The sequence below is a fragment of the Centroberyx gerrardi genome, chromosome 7 (genome assembly GCF_048128805.1).
Source record: "Centroberyx gerrardi isolate f3 chromosome 7, fCenGer3.hap1.cur.20231027, whole genome shotgun sequence".
NCBI classification, from domain to species: domain Eukaryota; kingdom Metazoa; phylum Chordata; class Actinopteri; order Beryciformes; family Berycidae; genus Centroberyx; species Centroberyx gerrardi.
In genome coordinates this window covers 21,951,883-21,978,398 of record NC_136003.1, presented here as the reverse complement: position 1 = coordinate 21,978,398, position 26,516 = coordinate 21,951,883, and the positions used below count along the sequence as shown (strand labels likewise).

General features: G+C 39.6%; 5 protein-coding genes across 5 annotated transcripts; 1 reads left to right on the top strand and 4 right to left on the bottom strand.

Annotated features, from left to right (window-relative positions):
* The first annotated feature begins 4,553 nt into the window (after positions 1–4,553).
* LOC139928197 (hemoglobin subunit alpha-2-like) lies at positions 4,554–6,839 on the top strand. Its single transcript, XM_071920639.1, has 3 exons — positions 4,554–4,714; positions 4,890–5,097; positions 6,618–6,839. Exons 1-3 carry the CDS (start codon positions 4,620–4,622, stop codon positions 6,744–6,746), a joined length of 432 nt encoding a protein of 143 aa, XP_071776740.1. The 5' UTR covers positions 4,554–4,619; the 3' UTR covers positions 6,747–6,839.
* Positions 6,840–9,039: 2,200 nt separating this feature from the next.
* Positions 9,040–10,157, bottom strand: LOC139928194 (hemoglobin subunit beta-2-like). Its single transcript, XM_071920635.1, has 3 exons — positions 10,000–10,157; positions 9,582–9,804; positions 9,040–9,281 (listed from the first exon to the last, which is right to left on the bottom strand). Exons 1-3 carry the CDS (start codon positions 10,089–10,091, stop codon positions 9,153–9,155), a joined length of 444 nt encoding a protein of 147 aa, XP_071776736.1. The 5' UTR covers positions 10,092–10,157; the 3' UTR covers positions 9,040–9,152.
* Positions 10,158–11,402: 1,245 nt separating this feature from the next.
* Positions 11,403–12,299, bottom strand: LOC139928200 (hemoglobin subunit alpha-1-like). Its single transcript, XM_071920641.2, has 3 exons — positions 12,141–12,299; positions 11,794–12,001; positions 11,403–11,618 (listed from the first exon to the last, which is right to left on the bottom strand). The coding sequence occupies exons 1-3, from the start codon at positions 12,233–12,235 to the stop codon at positions 11,490–11,492; spliced, it is 432 nt and encodes a 143-aa protein (XP_071776742.2). The 5' UTR covers positions 12,236–12,299; the 3' UTR covers positions 11,403–11,489.
* A 5,844-nt stretch (positions 12,300–18,143) lies between these two features.
* On the bottom strand, positions 18,144–19,244 carry LOC144539487 (hemoglobin subunit beta-2-like). Its single transcript, XM_078284680.1, has 3 exons — positions 19,087–19,244; positions 18,669–18,891; positions 18,144–18,368 (listed from the first exon to the last, which is right to left on the bottom strand). The coding sequence occupies exons 1-3, from the start codon at positions 19,176–19,178 to the stop codon at positions 18,240–18,242; spliced, it is 444 nt and encodes a 147-aa protein (XP_078140806.1). The 5' UTR covers positions 19,179–19,244; the 3' UTR covers positions 18,144–18,239.
* Positions 19,245–20,467: 1,223 nt separating this feature from the next.
* Positions 20,468–21,345, bottom strand: LOC144539488 (hemoglobin subunit alpha-2-like). Its single transcript, XM_078284681.1, has 3 exons — positions 21,206–21,345; positions 20,859–21,066; positions 20,468–20,683 (listed from the first exon to the last, which is right to left on the bottom strand). The coding sequence occupies exons 1-3, from the start codon at positions 21,298–21,300 to the stop codon at positions 20,555–20,557; spliced, it is 432 nt and encodes a 143-aa protein (XP_078140807.1). The 5' UTR covers positions 21,301–21,345; the 3' UTR covers positions 20,468–20,554.
* Positions 21,346–26,516: the final 5,171 nt, after the last annotated feature.

Genomic DNA, 26,516 nt, shown 5'->3' with positions numbered 1-26,516 from the left:
TTTGAAAAGGATATAATCTATATCAATACAGATGAAATCAGTCAGGGATTGCCATTGCCATTTTTATCACTTTAATTTGGTAACTTTCAACAATAAATATTTAAATTAACCAACACCAGGTAACAATAAATAAATTCTAATAAACTATAACGTTGTCTAATAACAAACTATAAACAATTAAAAGGTGGAGTAAAGGGATGGACATGTAGAGAGAGGCACTGAGCCTCTTGATGCCGTTCCACCGGCAATGGAAATGTTGTTGGTGCTTGCACTACTGAGAAGGTCAGCAATTTTTGCACATTTTGATGCCTCAGCTTCACGGGCCTTCACGGGTTTTTTTGGAAGGATTCCTTTCCATTTTGTTAAGTTTTACTGCTGTCTGATCGCGCTGACCGGCTCATCTGACGCTCCGTTCGAGAGGGGTGGAGGGCAGCTCACTCACCTCTCTCTCTCTCTCTCTCTCTCTCTCTCTCTCTCTCTCTCTCTCTCTCTCTCTCTCTCTCTCTCTCTCTCTCTCTCTCGCTCTCTCTCTCTCTCTCTCTCTCTCTCTGTCTTTTTTTATGGTTGTTAATAAAGAGTTTTAAAGGGCGAAAAACACCATCAGTTACTTTCAGTTCCTCTCATTGTGTCTGTGTCTCTGTCTGTCTGTCTGTCTGTCTCTCTCTCTCTCTCTCTCTCTCTCTCTCTCTCTCTCTCTGTCTGTCTGTCTGTCTGTCTGTCTGTCTGTCTGTCTCTCTCTCTCTCTGTCTGTCTCTCTCTGTCTTTGTCTGTCTGTCTGTCTGTCTCTCTCTCTCTCTCTCTCTCTCTCTCTCTCTCTCTCTCTCTCTCTCTCGCTCACTCACCGCTCTCTCGCTCACCCACCTCTCTCTCTCTCTCTCTAACTGTAAACATTTTTTTTTTTAAAGGGAAAATACGGGAGATTTACGGGGGAAATTACCAAACGGGAGCACGGCACAGGTCTGAGCTCAGCTGCTGCTGTCCATGAGGCAGACTGTCATCTGGCAGTGCACTGTGCAGCAGCAGGCCGGGGGAGAGGGAGGGGTCGGAGTGTGACGCAGTGACGGACGGTCAAAAGCGGCTGGCTGGCTATGCATTTGTTATTTTCTTTCACATGAACTATTATGACAAATATACATTATTGATTTAAATGAATAGTACCTAATGTAAAATATCAGACCACACTTTTTACTCATTGGTGTATTTCCCGCTCTCTACTTCGAACAATTCCTCTTGTCTTATCCTGCCTTCAAGTCATATTGGAAATATTTGAATTAGAGCGAATATGAACGAGTCAACAAAGTGGTAGGCTATATGACTCGGAAAGCCCAAAGTTAATGCTGTAGGCTCAATTTTTATTAAAAACCTTAAAAGAAAGATTTTGTCTGTCATTACTTCTGCTGGTAATGTGGACTTAGGTCAACATGAACAGTAGCCCAATGAACACAAGCAGTGCCTGCGCGTGCCAATCAGGCGCCCTGGGCAAAACTATAAATGCCGCCCATCCACACGTTGTCACGTTTTATCAACTATTTCACGTATAGGGTTGCCAACTCAATGTTATTTTGCGGGGGGGGGGGGGGGTTATACAATTTATATAAATATATGCTTGTTATTGCCAGGGTTAGGGTACAATGACCCATAGCATCAATCAGTTCTCTCTCTCGCTCTCTCAAACACACGCACACACACACACAACATTAATCGCATTAATCGCATAATCTACTATGAATTTTTTTGTGAATGTGAATCTTTACTTCATTCCTGACATGTATTTTGTTGCCAAATTGCCATATGCTGTCACCATTATGCAATGCCAAATGCCAAAAACTAAGTGTCCCTCTCACCATTACGCAATGCCAAAAGCGCAACGTGCATGTCCCGTTAACCATCATCACACATTGCCAATTGCTAACTCCGCAGCCTAAAACAAAGGAAAACAACACAGTAAATATGTAAAAAGCACAGCCCAGCAAAAAGTCACGAAAATAACTTGCAAGGCATCTTACCTTCACCCGACGCACAATGTAGGCCTACCCAAGGCACACACACATCGCCCTTGATTGGTTAATACATTACGCTACATTCAAAGCAATTTAGTAAATCCTCCCCAGTTGTGTCTCATGTCACTTAAATCAACTCACGTAGTGTAATTTTTAGTATTACTTTGACTGTGATGATCACTCACTGATGAACTTTTTTTTTTCTGGGCACAATTTTGGCGCCCCCCTCGAGATGGCGCCCTAGGCGGCCGCCTATGTCGCCTATAGGAAGCGCCGCCGCTGAACACACTTAAGGCTAGCACAATCGTTTTAGGGTGTAACGCAAAAGTAGTGCAATGAGTAGTGTGGGGAGTAGCCTAATAAGTAAAGTAATTCATTACTTTTAAGAAAAGTAACAAGTAGGCTAATGTGCGATTTATTACTTCTTCCCAGTAACGATTCCAGTTCTTCTCACCCCCTCCAAACAACATCACCCATATAATAAGGAATTAGGAAGAGATCAAAAGTCTCCAGTTAAAAAGTTTATCACAGGGATTGTCCAGAAAAAGGATCGCCAAGACTCTGAGGTAAAGACTGAAAAAATCTGAGAAGGCAAACTTCTCAACAGTGTCCCATCAGGGGAATCCAGCTGCACATGCTCCTTGGTGGTCAGATTTTTTTTAAGGTTTATGTTTAAAACAATAATTCCTGTAACTTTTGAAATAATGTCAAACTCCTACCATTACATTTGGATAAGAGATTAAAAAAATCTTCATTTGATAATAAAAAAAAATGTTATTGAAATCTTTGGGTAATCTCAGGGTAATTTAACTTCACAAGTCATAAAATCTGCAATTGCTTGCTTGAATTGGAGCTATATTAGCTGAGGTTCGGGAGCAGGACCACACCTCAATCACTCCCCTTCCTGTCGTTTCCCTTTAAATGCCTACCTGCCCAGCATACCTGTTCGTTCTCGTTTACATGCCCCACCCTCCCTCCCCTTTCTCTCGATCTCTCTCGCTCTCCCTCTCTCTCTCCCTGTCTCTCCACTCTTCCTCTCTACTACAGGGCCCCCTGGGGGTCTGCTGCCGTGCCCGGGAGCAAGGGCGGATCTGTCGCAGAAACCCTCCCCACACCGCAGATGATTCGCCTACATCTCTCCATCCTCCATTCATCGCAGTCTCCTCTTCATCATTCATATCTGTTAAATAAACATCCTCATTTGCATTCAATTGATGGCGTGGTCCTTGGCTCGTGAAACATCAAAATGGTAGCCTTAATTGATATCTATTTAAGATGATAAAATAAGGCCTTTTAATCTTTCATTCATTTCATATCATTTTAGAGGTATCTTGTGTACGGTTGCACCTATAGCTCTTTATGAATAAGCAAATAAAAATAATAGGCTATGTATTATCAAAGTTGAAAAAGTGAAGATTGTAATTCTACATCTCAGATCAGCAGCAAATGTTCTTGAGCCACCCTTTATAACTCTGTTATAATAAACTGATGGATTCTTATTGGATGTTGTCTGATTGAAGTCCATGATTGAAATATCATTTAACGTTATTACAACAAATCTGGAGAAAGTGTTGCCCTTACCTGTGAAGTTCAAAGACTGTAGTCCTGTCCTTGTTCTCTTTGTTTGAATGCCAGGTCCCCTGGGCTCTGTGTTCGCTCGTATGCAACAGTACATACTGTACATACATAGGCTACAGTGTGGTAGAAGTCAAACAAGTGTCAACCAAAAAACTATACGAAATAGAGAAGGAGGACAAATGGGTCATTCTGTCTGTTAATCTGGCACACACAAAAAGAAAGGAAACAAGCGCACAAAACGTAGCTCTTAGCTCTCTTTTTAGATACGAAGCAACTCACGGACCTGTAAAGTACTACCACCCAACTACAAACCCTATTGGCTGGTATATTCCTCTACCACAACCTTCCTTGTTCTACGTGGAGGGGGGGAAAGAGACAGGCTTCAGGTAATTTGTTAAAGACGCAAATTGAAAACAAGTTTGGCTAGAGATAAGAAAGCAATCTTGGCACTAAGCCTTGGCAATTGTCTGGAAACGCCCATGATAAAAAAATAACTTCATAAGATAACGACCGAGGGTATTTTGAGATGGGGCGGGGGGAATGAACGAGCTAATAAGTAATTTTGTATAAATGCTAGATCAATAGACAATACACCTAAACTTAAAAATATGATATGCCATGGGTAAGTTTACCAAAACAGGAATGTTGAGGCGATCAAATCAATATTCGTCTCTATACATAGCTGCAAAGATGCCTAATTGCCTTTCAGTCAAAAACATAGAAGTGTTGCACATTAAAGTAGCCTAGCCTACAAATCTACTATTCTGTGTAAATTAGGGGCAGCTCACAGTAGATCAGTGTGCAGGACCAGCCTGTAGGAATATGCAAACTCATAGTAATATTTTATGAATATCAGTGTTGAATAACTAGGCGATGCATAACCAGTGATGTATGATGAATTGTTTTTAATTCGTGTGCTTGAACACAGCTTCTTCGTTGACCTTTTTTCTGGTGGGTGGAGTCAGTCCCACAGGTCCCATAAATAGCGCTGCACCATCCATCGTCATCTCATCAGAGGAACTTGACGCATAACCTGCAAAAATGAGTCTCTCATCCAAAGACAAAGCAACCGTCAAAGCCTTCTTTGGAAAAGTGGGTGGCAAGGCGGAGGACATTGGAAATGAAACTCTCTCTCGGTAAAAAAAAAACATGCACTTCATATTTTTTAGGCTTAATAGACTGGAACAAGTGAAACTCCATGAGAAACAAGCAGAATTAATATCTCACCTCCATTTGCAGAATTTTTAACTTGCGTTATAGGAAAAATGTGCCTATGCACCTTCAGCTTATGACCTTTACTTCTCTCTCCAGCACTATTGTGGTCTACCCGCAGACTAAGACCTACTTCGCCCACTGGGATAACGTGAGCGCCGGGGCTCCCATGGTGAGGAAGCACGGCTATACCGTGGTGAAGGGCCTTTTGGACGCTGTGGACATGATTGACGACCTGGTTGGGGGTCTGCTCTGCCTCAGTGAACTGCATGCTTTCCGCCTGCGTATAGACCCGGCCAACTTCAAGGTAAATGCATTGTTCAGTTTTGGGGGGTTTTTCTCCATCGTATAGGCTAAGCTAGCTCAGACCTGATTAGCCTGTCAGTTAACCGCGCATACACACTTCACCATATCAAACTTCATCGCGGTTGTAAACACGAGAAAATAATTTTCTACTTAATCAGGTATGTTCCATATTGAGCAGTAAGCTAGCTAACGTTAATTACTACAAGAAACTAAACCAACGTTATATTAGGCCTATTTATAACTACGAATATTAACTAAAATCCCACAATCCGTTTTGGCGTAGGCTACTCGGAGACTAGTCGCTGCCATAGAGAGCCTAAGTCCCTCCCCTTCCGGTGGACCACCATGGGACCCTATTTCGGAATAAATATGTACGGTAGTCAACGGCGAGAGACAAATAATTGTTTGATCCTGTTTGAATTGTGCCATGAATTACACATATGATGTTTTGTCAATTTAAAAGATAATTTTGCAAGTCAAGAAAGTCACAGTTTGTCGTAAAACTGTTGAACTATAAGACTGTGAAAATACGTAATTAGAAAGACTACACACCCAAAAGTCGCATAAGTGATGTCATAACTTTCTCTCTCCACAAGCTACCCATGCCGCTGAAGCTAAGTCCCTCTCAGATAGCAGGAGTATTATACACAACCTGGAAGGTAGACAGTAAGAATGGATTTAAACTGGTTTAGGATAGTTTTAGTACAGTGGGGGCTAACGTTAGCACGATGCCTGTGTGTTTCGTATGTTTCGTTCCATGTTGGTGTTGGTGACGTTGGTAGCCTATATTGAGACGAGAGATGTAGTTCACTGAGCGGTTTCACACAAAACTAAACGTTACTTTACTGTTTTACGACAAACTGCGACTTTCTTGACTTGCAAAATTATCTTTTAAATTGACAAAACATCATATGTGTAATTCATGGCACAATTCAAACGGGATCAAACAATTATTTGTCTCTTGCCGTTGACTACCGTACATATTTTTTCCGAAATAATGGTCCCATGGGGGACAGCGGAAGGGGAGGGACTTATAGGCTCTCTATAGCAACTAAATTGAGTTCCAACCGGAAGCAAGGAGAAGCACCCAGCTGCAGCCTGCAGATCGGGGCGGGGCTACAGATCGGGGCGGGGCTACAGATCAGGGCGGGGGTAGCCTACAGGTCGACCGCTAAACCAATTAAATCGTCCGCCCCGTTCTGCAGGCTGCAGCTAGGTATACTTGGAAGCAAGGGGAAGGGGAAACAGGAGGATTTTAGTGGTTTAAAATGAGTCGGATTCAACGGTCATACATTTGTTTGTCAAAAATAACAGCAACATAGGCCTATCTGACAGAACAGAGGACAAGAAAAGGACGTCGTATTTATTGTCGAGGAAACAAGAAAAGGGGAGTCCAGGGTCTGTATTCTTCGTCCCTCCCCTAGGTTTCCATGTAGGCTAACTGTACAGGATGTGTGTTTGTGTGCAAATCCAAATGCAGGTGCTGCAATGTTTTAACCCTGTTGTTCTCCACTGCTTTAGATCCTGTCCCACAACCTGTTGGTGGTGCTGGCCATAATGTTCCCAAATGACTTCACCCCTCAAGTCCATGTGTCTGTGGACAAGTACCTGGCCAAAGTGGCTCTGGCTTTGTCTGAGAAGTATCGTTAAACATTTATGGCTAAAGCAGAAATGTCAGCGGGGTTTTGATCATAAATATACACGTGCTGTATGATATTTTATGAAATAAAACGCTCGAAATAAGTTGCTTGTCTTTTCTGTCATTTTTATTTGCGGTGGTAAGGACATGTTATTGATTGTTGTTAACCACTCCAGTAGGCTATGGGGTATGGGTTATATATATTTTTTTTTATTGGGGAATTACATTATTTAGCATCTTGTCTTTTAAAAATTGATTAGCCTAAGCAATACCCATGAAATATGAAAAAGAGATATAGTTATAGGTTACATTTTTAGAAGGATGGGCCTGTCCTGTCCTAGGCTACAAATATACAGCAAAACCATAAGTATCTGTTGGAATTGTATAATGATACCATAGGAGAGGAAAAATACCATAGTCTATACCTACAATAAGGTCACTATAAACTCAATACAACAGCCTAGATAAGTCCCTACATTATAGTGATTTATAATAGGGACTGCATTCTTATTAACTCTTTTGAGTTAATGTAGCCTAGTGTTTTTCAAATGGAGGAAAAAGCAAAGATAGAAAATAATAATAAAAAATATAGCCGCAAGCGGCGATTGCAGGGTCCAAGCACAATTTGATAAGACAGACAGATAGACAAAACATTACAGAAGGTAGAAAGACACACACAAAAACTGACATGTGAAGATCGAACATGCAGTCTATTACACCGGCTTTTGTGTTGGCCCGTGACTTCTGTCAAGTTCATCATTTCATTGCAACCACATTGCTGGAGTTGTTCACAACGGCCAAACTTTCTATTATTTGTCCTTGATGGATAATGACTTTGGAAAAGACAAGTCTGGATTTGATCCCACAACCTTCCACTTGAAAGGCTGATGCTACTGAGCCAAACGGCTGTTATAGGTTTAGTGAGGAGAAACGTGTGATACAAAGTAGTGTGATACTGCAGCCTATGATTGACAGACTGACAGTGCTAATCACTTTATAGAACATTGTAGTACTCTCCATTAACGAATAAAACAATAGGAAGTCACATGGGCCAGAAAACTGCTGCTGGACTGCTCTCTGTGGGTTGAGAGTGATTGGTCACAGGTGCTAGTCCAAACCATATTGAAAGCCTCAGAAAGAATATTATAACTGTAGCCTACTAGCGCGCCACATTAATCAATTTACACATGGCTTTACAGACATCATCTTGACAGTCCAGACATCATTTGTATTTAGTTTGATCAAGATTGATCAAACTTCCTTGAACATATCACATTATCAATTTATCAAACTATTTGCAGCTGCACATTTCCATCTACTGTGCGCTCAGTTTTCAAGATATCATTATAATTTTTGGGCTGTTTACTAAATAAGGTATGGCGATTTCAAAAAAGTTTTTTTTTTCCTGTAACGTACAGTTTAGGAGACAACACTGTGGGATCACAGTCAGTTTTTGCTATAAACAGAGGGGGGCGATTTCAGAATCGGGGGTAGGTACCAGTGTACGAAAGATTCATCTCACTTCAGCCGACATGTCCTGAAAATTTCAGCTCTCTAGGACATACGGCTGATTTTTAATGAATTTTTGAAGTTGTGACTTTAATACCAATGAAAATTTGGTTATTATGCAATAAGCCACGCCCACTTTCATCAATAATGACCAAATTTCTTACATCGACTTGGACATCATCCTAGACCGTGTAAAAATTTCCATAAAAATCTATGCAGCCAATTATGAGATATGAACTTTTTGCATTTGTAGCGCCCACTAGTGGTGCAGCTCAAAATGCTTTTGTGGGTGTGTTCACGCAACACTTTTCAATATGTGTTTAAAATTTTGGCTTGATGAGATGAATGGTTAATGAGTTATGGCCAATTTAGTGTTATGGCGTGTTTCGTTAAAAGTTTATTGGTCGATAAAAGCCAAACCATTTGACCTATCAATAACCTTTGTACAACTTTGAAAGATGTGAACAAGTTTCTGAGCAACTGCTTTTGAATAAGATAATAGCGCAGCGATTTTCTGAATAGCTGTGAAGAGGCTACAGCTCATCGTTTGTGCTGTAATAGTCTATCATTTTGGCTACAGTTGTTTTTCTTTTCTTACTTTTTTACCAATAGGTGTAAATATAATCTATACTGCACCATTACATATTACATTTATTTTATGACATGTATTTTGTATGGCTTTGTAGTTCTCTCTCTTTTTTCTCTCCCATCTCTATCCATCTATCACTAAGCACACATTCGCAGGTCGGCGCATAGCCCAGACACACGGTCAGACAATAATTCAATACAAAAACGTTTTGACGACAACTACGCAACTTTTATTCTTGTTTTAAAGATAGCACAGTTAGTTTGTGGAAATCAGTAAAATCAAGCGTCATGATGGTTCTCTTGCTCATGCTGCCAGACTTTTAGTGGTACTGCCTTCCCAGGGAGGAAACCACGACGGCCAGGAACTTCTGGAAAGCTGCCTGGACATCAGCAGTGAAAGCAGTGCCCATCTGTTTGGCAAGCACGACGGTCAGACAGTCTGAAAACAGCTGAAAACAACAGACAAAGTTGTTTAATATGTGGGTAACATCATGTCCGGATTATCCCACCAAGCACGGACCAGAAAATACCCTCTAAATCAGATCAATACCAAAACAATACCAAAAATTACTCACTGTACAGCTATTAAAGATAACCGAGTAGAAGGCTATGCAAATTTGTCTGAGACGGCATTTATAGTTACAAATGAATCTACGCATTAGAGTGGATGAATTTGTTACTTATTATACTACTTATTTGAACTTATTAGAATATTAGAATAGGAAACCGGTCGGAGATATGTAGGCTACCCTGAAGTTGTCGGGGTCCACGTGAAGTTTCTCAGAGTGCAGCACGCTCAGCTCAGCATAGGTTTCCTTGATGTTGTCCATGTTCTTCAGAGCCCGGTCCAGACCGTGCAGGATGGTCGTCCCATGGGCGGCCACCATCGGGTTTCCAATAATGGCTGCGGCATTGTAGAGGTTTCCAAAGTTGCCAAAATACCTCTGAGTCCAGGGGTAGACGACCAGGCACCTTAGGAAACATAAAAAAAACTCAATTTTAGAGCTAAATCGAGACATGGGGTCAGTGTGCGGGGAAAATGCACAACATAGAGAATATGGAAAATATAGCTTTATTATCATATATGAAAATGACTTGGACTGACTTGAACACTGAGGAGAGGAACATTCAGGGAATATTTGCAGTTTACAGCAGTAAATGTAATACCTTGACAGAGCTGCAGGGCCAATGACGTCATAGTCAACCTTGGAGAAGATGTCCTGGATGATTGCGCGCTCGGAGTCTGTCCACTCGACCATGTTGACTGTTCAGAGGTATCCTCAAGACTAAGTGTCTTCCTGTTGGTGCAGACTGAAGGCACTGCATATATAGGCGGTTTATCTCACCGACTCCTCCCATAGACAAGCAACTGTCTGAGGGAAACAGCTGGCAGCGCAGACATTGAGACAGTGATAGTGACCATACTCCCTGCTGATTCATACATTCTTGTCTGATTCGGATTCTGCTCTTTCTGTCAGAGAATAGGCTTATCTGAATGCAGGCATATCAGCTGATGTGGACAATAATTTGGAAAGTAAATAGTCTACATTAAAATATGATAGGATAAAAATGAGCTGATACGTTGTAATAATGATGAACTATTGATGAAATATTCTACTCTGTTCTCTCTGCGATTAAATGTTTCAAAAGTAGGTATACCTACACCATATTATTATTATTATTATAATAATTATTTTTTTTTATTTATTTATTTATTTTTTATTAGTATTATTATTATAATTATTTTTTTGTTTTTTGTTATTATTGTTATACTAAAATCATAATCATAAGAATGAACAAAGCTGTATAATTTTAGTAATTTTAAATAAGTTATTTAGTCATTTTAACAAAATACTTAAACATTCAATGAAGTGTACCTGGAAACAGGAAAAATATTTATGAATACTGTGCTATTACTAATTTATATATATATATATATATGTATATTAGGCTACTGCTGCTACTACTACTACTACTACTATTGATAATATAATAATAATAATAATAATAATAATAATAATTATTATTATTATTATTATTGTTATTATAATAGGCTAACAATAATAGGCTTATGATAGTTTAAGCCTTTTAGAAATAAACAATAATATATATATAATAATATATAATACAATAATAAACAAATAACCTATAGGCTTACCCATTTATTATTTATAATGATAGTGTATAATATTATGTAATGCAATTGTGTAGTGCAATAGCCTATAAGAGCATATTTCTGCATTGTAGGCTAATATTGTTCAACCAAGTTTATTTATGACTTGCAAAGGACATGTCTGTGGTTTTCATCATATGATTATGAAAACAAATAATCCGCAGTGGTCCAGTTAAGGTTTTGGTAGGCTACACCCTTGCTATAATGCAGTACGATTCAGATGCCATATAAATAGTTGGCTCTTGTTAAATAAAAAATATACAATAGGTATTATAATTACTCGACGAGGCAGCAATAGCTCTTTATTAATAGATTAATTTCTGCATTGTAAGATTTGGTTGAATAAAATACACTCAACAGAGTCATTACGTGAAAGAAAGTGAAAGAAACCAAAGTGTTCAGATTGAAACAGATCCATTTATTCAAGACATTCACATCTTCATACAGCTGGCACTGCAACAATCATGTCAGTATCTGGGTCTGTTTAGCGATACTTCTCGGACAGGGCCAAGGCGAGCTTGGCGAGGAACTTGTCCACAGACACATGAACCTGCGGGGTGAAGTCGTCGGGGAACATAATAGCCATAACCACAAGCATGTTATGGGACAAGATCTGTGAATGAAAAGAGGACAGAAATGTATAAGATACTGTGCGTAACTGCCCCTCTTTCCCCTGATGGACTCGTGGAACGATGGAAAGGATTCATAAAATTTATGACCATAAAATTCATTTGGATGATGTTTATAGTCACTGATGCTATTCGTTTAGGAGAGCTGTCACGACTCACCTTGAAGTTAGCGGGATCCACTCGCAGCATGAAGGCGTGCAGCTCGCTGAGAGTGAGCAGGCCCCCGGACAGGTCGTCCATCTTCCCCACGGCGTCCAGCACGCCGCCCATGATGGTCATGCCATGCTTCCTGACCATAGGAGCCCCGGGGCTCAGGTCCTTCCAGTGGGCGAAGTAGGTCTTAGTCTGGGGGTACACTGCCAGAGTCCTGAGAGAACAGGGACAATTGAGACATTACGCGTGCGCAACAGGGGGCGTCACGTTTGTAACGCTCTTAAATGTATGCTGTAAACTGTAGCCTAGTGTTTTCTAATGTAGCCTACAAAGAATTCCTAAATCATCCTTACCTCGACAGGGCATCAGTGCCGATGTCATCAGTCCTCCCACCAAATTTGGTAAAGAAAGCCTTCACAACGGCTTTGTCTTTTTCGGTGAGACTCATTGTTGCTTTTGCTCAGTCGTCTTTCTGGCTCGGACCCAATCTTTGCGCGGGGGTTTATGTATTGTTGTCTTATCTGCAGCAGCAAACGCTGCCTGAAGACTCCACCTCTGTTACTGTGCCATTGGCTGTCGCTTATCTGATTGTTTAGAAAATAATCACTGGTGCACAGCCAAGCTTGTAGGTGTGAATACAGAGGTGTGGCCCCGGGCAACTCGGGGTGCGCAAAATGCTGCGCACACAATCCCACAGTGAAGCTTGTATAGGTCTCTGTTTGGTTTTCCAAAAACTCAGCCGACGACAGAGAGTAGGCTTCAATCTTCATTTTCACTCTGTAGCTGCTGATGATTGCTTAGTTGAGTATTCCTCCAGCCTATAGCCTACATCACTACATACACGTTTTACCCTTTATGTCACCTTTTTCCCAGAGAACCTACCCAATTCCTAAAAAACGACACATTTTCAGCTTCAAACATTTTTAAAGAAGCCAGTGGCAATAGGATTAAATGCACCGCTGTCTCTTTATCTTAACCAATAAAAGTCAATGTTTCAAAGATTGGACACTTCTTAGCACTGAAATGAGGGCATTAGCCTATAGGTAGTCTACTTTTACGTTTAAAAATAATAAGATACACCTCGGCACAAGTAGAATTTTATCAAAATGTCGACCTTGGAAGCTTTAATAGGCTTGAATGTATGCGCAAATAGTGCCGTGTCAGCTACCCAAGACTGGGCCACTTCGTTTGTGGTAATTTTTTATGTGATTTCTTTTATTAGGCTGTCAGCATCTTGGACATTTTCTGAGTTACAGATTTCAACTGGCTGGAAATCTTCCAGGCAGCATCTGGATTTTATTGGAAATATTCAGAAATATTAATTATTTGGAAAATTAAATATTTTTATTTTTGTATATATTATTAATTTTAGCTCCTTGCAGCTGTGTTTGGAGGAACACAAAGATTCTCTGTACATGACAAGGACCTCGTTGCCTTATACTGTGTTGCTGTTTTGGGCAGATAGGCCTATTAATAGAAGATAAAAGACAACTGTAGCCCGTTTATTTCCCGCAGCCCCCCAGTGGCTGGAGTCATAGCATCTCGGCCATAGATTTTTGATAGGCTTACTCATAACTGTTTGGCCTTAAAGCATGAATAAAGTGGATGGCGAAGATACACATGTGGCATAATTCATTGATGCTTCATGTTAGAGCAATCGAATTTGGTGAACAGGCTAGGTTTCAAAACTCCCTCACTAGTCTACTGAGGCAAAAAAAAAAAATTAACCTGATCAGCCTGACCAGTTTCTCGTCATTTTCACCTGCAAAGTTGATCCAATCTTAAGAATTTTGAGAGTTTTTTAAGAGTTTTGCTCACAGCATATATGGACTTCTTAGATACTGCTACTACCCAGAGTTTTGAAAAGCCAAGCCGTTTTGGCCATAGTGCACAAAAGAAGTTGACATGATGCACAGGCAGTGAGGCATAGTTCCTAACCGCTTGCTGCTAGAGCAACCAACTCTCACATAGCCTGTGTGTTTGGAAGGGGCCCAGAAGGGTGTCAAGTGTGTCAGACCACATCAGGCCGCCCTTGCAATAGCACCTTGTTTTACATTTCTCTTACACAGTTGCCTTAATCTCCATCAAATGTTACACCGAATATTTTAACTGCCTACATCATTTTTATATCACAGAATGTTGATTCTTGTAACCATTGTGACGCACAGAAAGAACTTGACGGCGAAGACGCGCAAACTGGCAGGTTCAGCGCTCACGGCGCTCAGCGCTAAAAGGAGGTCAGGTACCTGTTTTGGGTTGTAAGCGCTGAAAGCGCAACATTTCCATAAGAATTAATGAAAAAGCGCCAGCGCTTTTTTCTCAGGTCTTTGGTGGACACGGGGCCATAATTCCTTATAACGCCCATGTTTGAGCAACCAAACTTCATGTAGCCTAAATGTTTGTGACTGCCTAAAGTGTGTCAGACTATTTGGTTGCACTCTAAAAATTTACCACAAGGCCAATTGGCATTTTTCAAATGTCAATACGCCAGGCACCATCTCACCTGCAGTTGCACAATTTCACTGAAATATTCTGAGATGTTGAGATGATCCTTTCCAAAATTATGAATCAAGCTTATATTCTCACTGGCAAATCATTTGCCCCATGGGCTTAGACTCCACTATTGGTATAAGGAGATGAGTTTTTAAACTATTTTTTGTTTTCATTTTACACCCCTTGTGAGGAAGACGTATAGTATGATATTTTTTGCAGGCTTATTATAGGAATAATAGGGCTATCTTGATATCATATGACATAAAAAAAAAATAACATATTGTACAATATGGTCAGTATAAACTCATATTGAGTACCACAGACACAATAAAGATCCCTATAGGATTATTACAGGGGTATTAAAGTGATTTTTCATTGGGGGGCATAATAGAAAAAAACATGTATTATAAAACTGTGGATAAAATATTAGATAAACATAGAGTGATGTGAGTAAGGGGAATGAAATAGGATGCTGCAGAATATATGACGGTAACTGGAGGACACTTTGGGTCCTTTGGGCTCTGTGAAATGATAAAGCCTCGAGTTGGTGAACACTGCTCTCTGTTGGTCTACCCTGATAGAAGGTAAACGCATATTTGAGCTGAAATTATTGGGCTAGAGCGCCCTCTAGTGGACATGTAAACGTCCACTACCTCCCTAACATGAATACTATGGAAACCAGTGATGAAGTGGTAAATGAAAAGATGGGTAAACTATGACCTGCAGTTTGTGAACATCATTAAGCAAATAACCACCAATATTAACAAAAATCAAAAGTTGTAATCTATTCTTTTCCCTCAAGAGACCCTATCTTCACATAACTTACATCAGTTTAATACAACTTACTATGATGTATAGGCTACATTATGATTTTATGTGTTAAAGATTATGTCAGTCTAAACAGGTGGTGAACTGAGTTAAGGTGGTTTTACCTTGTTAGATCTCTGATGGTGACCTACACACACACTAAAGGGAGAAGTAGTGTGATACTGCAGCCTATATGATTGACAGACTGACAGTGCTAATCACTTTATCGAACATTGTAGTGCTCTCCATTAACGAATAAAACAATAGGAAGTCACATGGGTCAGAAAACTGCTGCTGCACTGCTCTCTGTGGGTTGAGAGGTCTGGCCACGCCCCAATCAGTGATGACATTCAGATATTTTGCCATTGACAGATGATGTCCAACACCTGCTCTGAGTTTTCTGCACTGTGTGATTTACTTTTCATGAAACTTAAAAATTGTCACAGTTCATCAGGGGCTTGAACTCACAACCTTGTAGTCCAAAGACCTAAGCTTTACCACTCTGCCAACTTCCACTTTGGTGTGTGTCACAGTGGGGAAACGGAACAAAGGGACAAGTGATTGGTCACAGGTGCTAGTCCAAACCATATTGAAAGCCTCAGAAAGAATATTATAACTGTACTAGCGCGCCACATTAATCAATTTACACATGGCTTTACAGACATCATCTTGACAGTCCAGACATCATTTGTATTTAGTTTGATCAAGATTGATCAAACTATCTTGAACATATCACATTATCAATTTATCAAACTATTTGCAGCTGCACATTTCCATCTACATCTACTATCGATGCTTTCAAAAGAGGCCTAAAAACCTTCCTTTTTAACAGAGCCTTTCCTTAACTTTGTGCTGTTTTTTTTATTTTTGTCTTTATGCATTGTCTATAAGCTTTTCCTTTTTAATCAGGCGTTTTTCCTTTGTGTGGCTTTTAGGATCTTTGCTGTTGGTTCATTTTTATCAGTTTTTATGCTCCTGTTTTTTTTTCTTTTCTCCTTTACTCTGTAGCACTTTGAGATTTACTTCTAATGAAAAGTGCATTACAAATTAAATGTATTATTATTATTATTACTGTGCGCTCAGTTTTCAACATATCATTATAATTTTTGGGCTGTTTACTAATTAAGGTATGGCGATTTAAGGGCAACACCGTGGGATCACAGTCAGTTTTTGCTATAAACAGAGGGGGGCGATTTCAGAATCGGGGGTAGGTACCAGTGTACGAAAGATTCATCTCACTTCAGCCGACATGTCCTGAAAATTTCAGCTCTCTAGGACATACGGCTGATTTTTAATGAATTTTTGAAGTTGTGACTTTAATACCAATGAAGATTTGGTTATTATGCAATAAGCCACGCCCACTTTTATCAATAATGACCACATTTCATGCATCGACTTGGACATCATCCTAGAACATGTGTAAAAATTTCCATAAAAATCTATGCAGTCAATTATGAGATATGAACTTTTTGCATTTGTAGCGCCCACTAGTGGTGCAGCTCAAAATGCTTTTGTGGGTGTGTTCACGCAACACTTTTCAATATGTGTTTAAAATTTTGGCTTGATTAGATGAATGGTTAATGAGTTATGGCCAATTTAGTGTTATGGCGTGTTTCGTTAAAAGTTTATTGGTCGATAAAAGCCAAACCATTTGACCTATCAATAACCTTTGTACAACTTTGAAAGATGTGAATTGGATGAATGGCCTAGGAGGAGTTGCAAAAAAAGTGTTTCTTAAATAATTCAAAATGGCGGACAATGCAATATGGTGGACATTGAAAGTGAGATATGGGTTGGACTCTGTACCTTCCAAAGAATCTAGGAACACAAGAATTTTCAGTCTACGACACACGGTTCAGAAGTGATTGGCCAAAACGTAAAGTTGCTTGTTATAGCGCCACCATCTGGCCAGTGTGCATGGGCTGACTTGCCTGAGTAGTGGTGGGTCATAGGAGCCCACCTGCCAAATATGGCTGCTGTAGGACTTACGGTTTCTGAGCTGCAGATACTTTTAGCGGAGAAAAAGACAGAAAGAAAGAAAGAAAGAAAGACAGAAAGACAGAAAGACAGAAAGAAAGAAAGAAAGAAAGAAAGAAGCAGAATAATTCCAGCAAATACAATAGGGTTCCAGCACTACGTGCTTGGACCCCTAAAAAAAGATAAAGCTGTAAGGCATCTCACACCAAACACAAACCTGCATGAAATAGCTACTAAAAGGGATAACGGGCCCATATCAAAATAAACAGTTGACAGGGCTATTGTATAGGCTTATATTCTTATTTAAGCCACACTATACTTATCCAAAACCGTCTGCTAGGCGGTCCATGTAGCCTAGGACCTTGATATTTAATCAGTGATGCATTTGACACCAGTGCAAAAATAAAGTAAAATCAAATAAAAACATACAAAAAAAAATCCAACAGGCAGCAGTAAAGTTGTAGTTGGCCGAGCATCTCAAATTAAATATGATAAAATATTAAATATAAATAAATATTTGTATTAAATCTAGACTAAGTATAATTTCACCAGACAACTGCTTATTTATTTATTTTTATTCTCCTAATTATGTAGGCTACCTGATTGGTGCTTTGTTTTGTCTAGTATATGTTTGGTGACTTAAGTGTCTGCTGCTGTAACAATTTGAATTTCCCTCTGGGATTAATAAATTCCTATCTATCTATGCGGACTTTAATCAAGTCGAATTCAAGTTTCTGAGCAACTGCTTTTGAATAAGATAATAGCGCAGAGATTTTCTGAATAGCTGTGAAGAGGCTACAGCTCATCGTTTGTGCTGTAATAGTCTATCATTTTGGCTACAGTTGTTTTTCTTTTCTTACTTTTTTACCAATAGATGTAAATATAATCTATACTGCACCATTACATATTACATTTATTTTATGACATGTATTTTGTATGGCTTTGTAGTTCTCTCTCTTTTTTCTCTCCCATCTCTATCCATCTATCACTAAGCACACATTCGCAGGTCGGCGCATAGCCCAGACACACGGTCAGACAATAATTCAATACAAAAACGTTTTGATGACAACTAGCCTACGCAACTTTTATTCTTGTTTTAAAGATAGCACAGTTAGTTTGTGGAAATCAGTAAAATCAAGCGTCATGATGGTTCTCTTGCTCATGCTGCCAGACTTTTAGTGGTACTGCCTTCCCAGGGAGGAAACCACGACGGCCAGGAACTTCTGGAAAGCTGCCTGGACATCAGCAGTGAAAGCAGTGCCCATCTGTTTGGCAAGCACGACGGTCAGACAGTCTGAAAACAGCTGAAAACAACAGACAAAGTTGTTTAATATGTGGGTAACATCATGTCCGGATTATCCCACCAAGCACGGACCAGAAAATACCCTCTAAATCAGATCAATACCAAAACAATACCAAAAATTACTCACTGTACAGCTATTAAAGATAACCGAGTAGAAGGCTATGCAAATTTGTCTGAGACGGCATTTATAGTTACAAATGAATCTACGCATTAGAGTGGATGAATTTGTTACTTATTATACTACTTATTTGAACTTATTAGAATATTAGAATAGGAAACCGGTCGGAGATATGTAGGCTACCCTGAAGTTGTCGGGGTCCACGTGAAGTTTCTCAGAGTGCAGCACGCTCAGCTCAGCATAGGTTTCCTTGATGTTGTCCATGTTCTTCAGAGCCCGGTCCAGACCGTGCAGGATGGTCGTCCCATGGGCGGCCACCATCGGGTTTCCAATAATGGCTGCGGCATTGTAGAGGTTTCCAAAGTTGCCAAAATACCTCTGAGTCCAGGGGTAGACGACCAGGCACCTTAGGAAACATAAAAAAAACTCAATTTTAGAGCTAAATCGAGACATGGGGTCAGTGTGCGGGGAAAATGCACAACATAGAGAATATGGAAAATATAGCTTTATTATCATATATGAAAATGACTTGGACTGACTTGAACACTGAGGAGAGGAACATTCAGGGAATATTTGCAGTTTACAGCAGTAAATGTAATACCTTGACAGAGCTGCAGGGCCAATGACGTCATAGTCAACCTTGGAGAAGATGTCCTGGATGATTGCGCGCTCGGAGTCTGTCCACTCGACCATGTTGACTGTTCAGAGGTATCCTCAAGACTAAGTGTCTTCCTGTTGGTGCAGACTGAAGGCACTGCATATATAGGCGGTTTATCTCACCGACTCCTCCCATAGACAAGCAACTGTCTGAGGGAAACAGCTGGCAGCGCAGACATTGAGACAGTGATAGTGACCATACTCCCTGCTGATTCATACATTCTTGTCTGATTCGGATTCTGCTCTTTCTGTCAGAGAATAGGCTTATCTGAATGCAGGCATATCAGCTGATGTGGACAATAATTTGGAAAGTAAATAGTCTACATTAAAATATGATAGGATAAAAATGAGCTGATACGTTGTAATAATGATGAACTATTGATGAAATATTCTACTCTGTTCTCTCTGTGATTAAATGTTTCAAAAGTAGGTATACCTACACCATATTATTATTATTATCATTATTATTATTATTATTATTATTATTATTATTATTATCATTATTACTATTATTATTATTGTTATTATTGTTATACTAAAATCATAAACATAAAAATGAACAAAGCTGTATAATTTTACTAATTTTAAATAACTTATTTAGTCATTTTAACAAAAACATTCAATGAAGTGTACCTGGAAACAGGAAAAATATTTATGAATACTGTGCTATTACTAATTTATATATATATACATATATATATATATATATGTATATTTGGCTACTGCTGCTACTACTACTACTACTATTGATAATATAATAATAATAATAATTATTATTATTATTATTATTGTTATTTTTATTATAATAGGCTAACAATAATAGGCTAATGATAGTTTAAACCTTTTAGAATAAATGAACATTTGACAAATCTATGTGCATAGAAAAAATACAAATAGCCTATAGGCTTACCCATTTTTTATTTATAATGATAGTGTATAATATTATGTAATGCAATTGTGTAGTGCAATAGCCTATAAGTTGAGCATATTTCTGCATTGTAGGCTAATATTGTTCAACCAAGTTTATTTGTGACTTGCAAAGGACATGTCTGTGGTTTTCATCATATGATTATGAAAACAAATAATCCGCAGTGGTCCAGTTAAGGTTTTGGTAGGCTACACCCTTGCTATAATGCAGTACGATTCAGATGCCATATAAATAGTTGGCTCTTGTTAAATAAAAAATATACAGTAGGTATTATAATTACTCGACGAGGCAGCAATAGCTCTTTATTAATAGATTAATTTCTGCATTGTAAGATTTGGTTGAATAAAATACACTCAACAGAGTCATTACGTGAAAGAAAGTGAAAGAAACCAAAGTGTTCAGATTGAAACAGATCCATTTATTCAAGACATTCACATCTTCATACAGCTGGCACTGCAACAATCATGTCAGTATCTGGGTCTGTTTAGCGATACTTCTCGGACAGGGCCAAGGCGAGCTTGGCGAGGAACTTGTCCACAGACACATGAACCTGCGGGGTGAAGTCGTCGGGGAACATAATAGCCATAACCACAAGCATGTTATGGGACAAGATCTGTGAATGAAAAGAGGACAGAAATGTATAAGATACTGTGCGTAACTGCCCCTCTTTCCCCTGATGGACTCGTGGAACGATGGAAAGGATTCATAGAATTTATGACCATAAAATTCATTTGGATGATGTTTATAGTCACTGATGCTATTCGTTTAGGAGAGCTGTCACGACTCACCTTGAAGTTAGCGGGATCCACTCGCAGCATGAAGGCGTGCAGCTCGCTGAGAGTGAGCAGGCCCCCGGACAGGTCGTCCATCTTCCCCACGGCGTCCAGCACGCCGCCCATGATGGTCATGCCATGCTTCCTGACCATAGGAGCCCCGGGGCTCAGGTCCTTCCAGTGGGCGAAGTAGGTCTTAGTCTGGGGGTACACTGCCAGAGTCCTGAGAGAACAGGGACAATTGAGATATTACGCGTGCGCAACAGGGGGCCTCACGTTTGTAACGCTCTTAAATGTATGCTGTAAACTGTAGCCTAGTGTTTTCTAATGTAGCCTACAAAGAATTCCTAAATCATCCTTACCTCGACAGGGCATCAGTGCCGATGTCATCAGTCCTCCCACCAAATTTGCTAAAGAAAGCCTTCACAACGGCTTTGTCTTTTTCGGTGAGACTCATTGTTGCTTTTGCTCAGTCGTCTTTCTGGCTCGGACCCAATCTTTGCGCGGCGGTTTATGTATTGTTGTCTTATCTGCAGCAGCAAACGCTGCCTGAAGACTCCACCTCTGTTACTGTGCCATTGGCTGTCGCTTATCTGATTGTTTAGAAAATAATCACTGGTGCACAGCCAAGTTTGTAGGTGTGAATACAGAGGTGTGGCCCCGGGCAACTCGGGGTGCGCAAAATGCTGCGCACACAATCCCACAGTGAAGCTTGTATAGGTCTCTGTTTGGTTTTCCAAAAACTCAGCCGACGACAGAGAGTAGGCTTCAATCTTCATTTTCACTCTGTAGCTGCTGATGATTGCTTAGTTGAGTATTCCTCCAGCCTATAGCCTACATCACTACATACACATGTTTTACCCTTTATGTCACCTTTTTCCCAGAGAACCTACCCAATTCCTAAAAAACGACACATTTTCAGCTTCAAACATTTTTAAAGAAGCCAGTGGCAATAGGATTAAATGCACCGCTGTCTCTTTATCTTAACCAATAAAAGTCAATGTTTCAAAGATTGGACACTTCTTAGCACTGAAATGAGGGCATTAGCCTATAGGTAGTCTACTTTTACGTTTAAAAATAATAAGATACACCTCGGCACAAGTAGAATTTTATCAAAATGTCGACCTTGGAAGCTTTAATAAGCTTGAATGTATGCGCAAATAGTGCCGTGTCAGCTACCCAAGACTGGGCCACTTCGTTTGTGGTAATTTTTTATGTGATTTCTTTTATTAGGCTGTCAGCATCTTGGACATTTTCTGAGTTACAGATTTCAACTGGCTGGAAATCTTCCAGGCAGCATCTGGATTTTATTGGAAATATTCAGAAATATTAATTATTTGGAAAATTACATATTTTTATTTTTGTATATATTATTAATTTTAGCTCCTTGCAGCTGTGTTTGGAGGAACACAAAGATTCTCTGTACATGACAAGGACCTCGTTGCCTTATACTGTGTTGCTGTTTTGGGCAGATAGGCCTATTAATAGAAGATAAAAGACAACTGTAGCCCGTTTATTTCCCGCAGCCCCCCAGTGGCTGGAGTCATAGCATCTCGGTCATAGATTTTTGATAGGCTTACTCATAACTGTTTGGCCTTAACGCATGAATAAAGTGGATGGCGAAGATGCACATGTGGCATAATTCATTGATGCTTCATGTTAGAGCAATCAAATTTGGTGAACAGGCTAGGTTTCAAAACTCCCTCACTAGTCTACTGAGGCAAAAAAAAAAAAAATAACCTTATCAGCCTGACCAGTTTCTCGCCATTTTCACCTATTTTTCACTATTTCTCCTGCAAAGTTGATCCAATCTTAAGAATGTTTTGCTCACAGCATATATGGACTTCTTAGATACTGCTACTACCCAGAGTTTTGAAAGGCCAAGCCGTTTTGGCCATAGTGCACAAAAGAAGTTGACATGATGCACAGGCAGTGAGGCATAGTTCCTAACCGCTTGCTGCTAGAGCAACCAACTCTCACATAGCCTGTGTGTTTGGAAGGGGCCCAGAAGGGTGTCAAGTGTGTCAGACCACATCAGGCCGCCCTTGCAATAGCACCTTGTTTTACATTTCTCTTACACAGTTGCCTTAATCTCCATCAAATGTTACACCGAATATTTTAACTGCCTACATCATTTTTATATCACAGAATGTTGATTCTTGTAACCATTGTGACGCACAGAAAGAACTTGACGGCGAAGACGCGCAAACTGGCAGGTTCAGCGCTCACGGCGCTCAGCGCTAAAAGGAGGTCAGGTACCTGTTTTGGGTTGTAAGCTCAACCTTTCCATAGGAATTCATGAAAAAGCGCCAGCGCTTTTTTCTCAGGTCTTTGGTGGACACGGGGCCATAATTCCTTATAACGCCCATGTTTGAGCAACCAAACTTCATGTAGCCTAAATGTTTGTGAATGCCTAAAGTGTGTCAGACTATTTGGTTGCACTCTAAAAATTTACCACAAGGCCAATTGGCATTTTTCAAATGTCAATACGCCAGGCACCATCTCACCTGCAGTTGCACAATTTCACTGAAATATTCTGAGATGTTGAGATGATCCTTTCCAAAATTATGAATCAAGCTTATATTCTCACTGGCAAATCATTTGCCCAATGGGCTTAGACTCCACTATTGGTCGCTTGCGGCTATATTTTATTCATTTATTTTTTCTTGATTTTTATTTTTATTGAATAATTGCTCATTAAAGTTAGTGCCACCGAGATCAAGAACGTGTTCCAAAAAAAGACAGCAGCAACACATTACTAGGCTACTGATTACCGATTAATTGGCCACCAATGGATTGATTCTTGAGTCATTGATTGATTCAACCATTGCTGTAACCCCAAATCATAACAATCATGAATATTAGTGCAGGAGGTGGACATTGAGCTGTCATGTTCTTGGTTCTGGTTTAGCCACCAAGCCCACTTTTCTCTGTTCACATAGGCTACACAACATTTAGAGTGATGATCAAGCGCACGTCACGGTCAAGTCTGATAATATGAGGATGCATTTTCCTACAATGCACGCTCGTTTCTTACATAAAACGGCACACCATCAACGGCCACCGATGCATGTTTTTTAGGGTATTTTACAACCGTTTAACGGCGGGGACTGAAACTGACCACAGGGATTATTTGCGAGAGTTTTTGCGCCTTTCTCTGTTTTCTCCTTGGTTATGGACTACACATACTAGGCACAACATAAGACATATCCTCGGATATTGGCCTATGTGTTTTTCAATATAGCCTAGGTCAACTGAATTTTCTGCAGTTTTCTGTAACTTTTAGGCTTTTTTAACTACCAGTTTTACGGTTTTAATATCAATTGCTAATTTTATTTATTTTATTTTATTTTTGTCCCACTTGCTATAAGGAGATGAGTTTTTAAACTATTTTTTGTTTTCATTTTACACCCCTTGTGAGGAAGACGTATAGTATGATATTTTTTGCAGGATTATTATAGGAATAATAGGGCTATCTTAAAATCATATGACATAAAAAAAATAACATATTGTACAATATGGTCAGTATAAACTCATATTGAGTACCACAGACACAATAAAGATCCCTATAGGATTATTACAGGGGTATTAAAGTGATTTTTCATTGGGGGGCATAATAGAAAAAAAACATTTATTATAAAACTGTGGATAAAATATTAGATAAACATAGAGTGATGCGAGTAAGGGGAATGAAATAGGATGCTGCAGAATATATGACGGTAACTGGAGGACACTTTGGGTCCTTTGGGCTCTGTGAAATGATAAAGCCTCGAGTTGGTGAACACTGCTCTCTGTTGGTCTACCCTGATAGAAGGTAAACGCATATTTGAGCTGAAATTATTGGGCTAGAGCGCCCTCTAGTGGACATGTAAACGTCCACTACCTCCCTAATATTAATACTATAGAAACCAGCAGGGGGCGTTGTAGTTGGGGGAAAAGTGGGACTGACTACCCAGGGCCCCAATGCAGGGAGGGCCCTCGAAAAGCCTGGAATGAAAAGTTTGTTTTTGTTTGCAATTTTTTATTTCTAAGTAATTGATGTCATAACTAAATTTAAATTGGCTGAATAAATCGGTTGAGAGACTGAACTTTGTATAAAAAAATAAATAAATAGTGGAGGCTCTCTGAGGCCCCTCTCACCCCTTACAAAAGGCGCAAAATGGTTTAGTCCGCCCCTGCACTAGGATTCCTCTCTAAACGCAGCTAACCGAGCCGAGTGACTGCTGATGCTGGAGCACCAATGTGCACTGTGATAGAGTCATGTCTTTCCCCAAGAAAGGGAAATCGGGGTACCAAAAAAGAAAAGAAAGAAAGGAAAGAGAAAGAAAGCAAACTGAGGGAAAACAACTGCTAACTTAATTTCTTTCAAAAGAAAGTTGAGCACAACTAACACAGTTTAAGAATGGTTTAAGCTAATATCAGCAGTTGTTTAGACTGAAGGCAGTCAGCCAGTCTAGCTTGGAGCATATTTGCATTGTATAACATAAATTAATCAGTATCATAAATTAATCTGCATCATAGCTACAATGTCATATGACATTATATCTATCAACATTACCTAGCAAAGCTTAACATCATGAAACACATGGCCCTCAGTTTCAGAAACAGCCACCGAGAGTGGAGCAGCAGCAGGTCCCTCATCTCTTACCGAGCACGTGAGACAAGGTGAGCTCGTGAAGTGGAGCTAAAAGTTATTACAAGCAATCATTTGACATTGAGGTGTTGCGGACCTCGCGGTAAAGACAGTTCAAATTTGGAGCGATATTTAGCCCTTTCCCAGTAAGCTAGCATGACATGTTTGGTATCAACGGATTCATTGCAATCTCAAGATTCATATGATACCACCCGCAACGGCCTTCAAAAGACAGTAATGTTAATGCCAGATGATCCACCATCATTTTCAGAGGGTTAAAAGTAGGCCAAGTAAACCAAGAACTGAGGAGGAGAATAATTCCAATTTTAAGATCATGATGATCAATGAGGTAGAGTCTAATTAAAATATAACCTATGGTTCTATTTTTCACTTTTAGATGGTTAAATTATGTTAGAAATAGACCTACCAGTAGGCTGCAGTTTAATTTTTTGGCCTATTCAAACAAGACAATTTCATTTAAAAGATATATATCAGCTTACCTTGTTTTTTTCAGTGTGTTACTGGTGCATTCTGGTCAGATTTAATTCTTTTCTTTATAAAAACAAGATTTGATCTTCAAAAAATCTTTTTCAAAAAAGGAGTCTTGAAAAAAAGGGGGGTGTCTCATAATCAAGGTCAATATGGTATATTATAAGCAGGTTAAGAGGCTATGTCAATCCTGTATGCACAACTTGCTAACACTGTTTAAGAATGGTTTAAACTAATATCGGTATGTTGCTTAGATTGGAGGCAGTCAACCAGGATAGCTTGGAGCATATATTTTTGCATAACATAAATTAATCAGCATCATAGCAACAATGACATGTAACATTATCTATCAATATTGCCACTACAGATTCATGTGTACAGTTGTTGGCTCAATTATTTGTAAAAAAAAAAGTCAAAAGATGCGTGAGAGACATGGATCAAGAGAGGAAGGGGGCCCACAGAGACTGCTTATGTATAGGGCCCAGAATTTTGTGCTACACCCCTGGAAACCAGTGATGAAGTGGTAAATGAAAAGATGGGTAAACTATGAC

Excerpts from the sequence above, each read along its gene's own strand:
- LOC144539488 (XM_078284681.1), bottom strand. The coding sequence starts at position 21,300 with ATGAGTCTCACCGAAAAAGACAAAGCCGTTGTGAAGGCTTTCTTTAGC. Across the intron at positions 21,067-21,205 it reads GGCACTGATGCCCTGTCGAG|GACTCTGGCAGTGTACCCCC; the intron begins GTAAGGATGATT and ends CTGTTCTCTCAG. Across the intron at positions 20,684-20,858 it reads TGGATCCCGCTAACTTCAAG|ATCTTGTCCCATAACATGCT; the intron begins GTGAGTCGTGAC and ends TTTCATTCACAG.
- LOC144539487 (XM_078284680.1), bottom strand. The coding sequence starts at position 19,178 with ATGGTCGAGTGGACAGACTCCGAGCGCGCAATCATCCAGGACATCTTC. Across the intron at positions 18,892-19,086 it reads GGCCCTGCAGCTCTGTCAAG|GTGCCTGGTCGTCTACCCCT; the intron begins GTATTACATTTA and ends ATGTTTCCTAAG. Across the intron at positions 18,369-18,668 it reads TGGACCCCGACAACTTCAGG|CTGTTTTCAGACTGTCTGAC; the intron begins GTAGCCTACATA and ends TGTTGTTTTCAG.
- LOC139928194 (XM_071920635.1), bottom strand. The coding sequence starts at position 10,091 with ATGGTCGAGTGGACAGACTCCGAGCGCGCAATCATCCAGGACATCTTC. Across the intron at positions 9,805-9,999 it reads GGCCCTGCAGCTCTGTCAAG|GTGCCTGGTCGTCTACCCCT; the intron begins GTATTACATTTA and ends ATGTTTCCTAAG. Across the intron at positions 9,282-9,581 it reads TGGACCCCGACAACTTCAGG|CTGTTTTCAGACTGTCTGAC; the intron begins GTAGCCTACATA and ends TGTTGTTTTCAG.
- LOC139928197 (XM_071920639.1), top strand. The coding sequence starts at position 4,620 with ATGAGTCTCTCATCCAAAGACAAAGCAACCGTCAAAGCCTTCTTTGGA. Across the intron at positions 4,715-4,889 it reads GGAAATGAAACTCTCTCTCG|CACTATTGTGGTCTACCCGC; the intron begins GTAAAAAAAAAA and ends TTCTCTCTCCAG. Across the intron at positions 5,098-6,617 it reads TAGACCCGGCCAACTTCAAG|ATCCTGTCCCACAACCTGTT; the intron begins GTAAATGCATTG and ends CCACTGCTTTAG.
- LOC139928200 (XM_071920641.2), bottom strand. The coding sequence starts at position 12,235 with ATGAGTCTCACCGAAAAAGACAAAGCCGTTGTGAAGGCTTTCTTTACC. Across the intron at positions 12,002-12,140 it reads GGCACTGATGCCCTGTCGAG|GACTCTGGCAGTGTACCCCC; the intron begins GTAAGGATGATT and ends CTGTTCTCTCAG. Across the intron at positions 11,619-11,793 it reads TGGATCCCGCTAACTTCAAG|ATCTTGTCCCATAACATGCT; the intron begins GTGAGTCGTGAC and ends TTTCATTCACAG.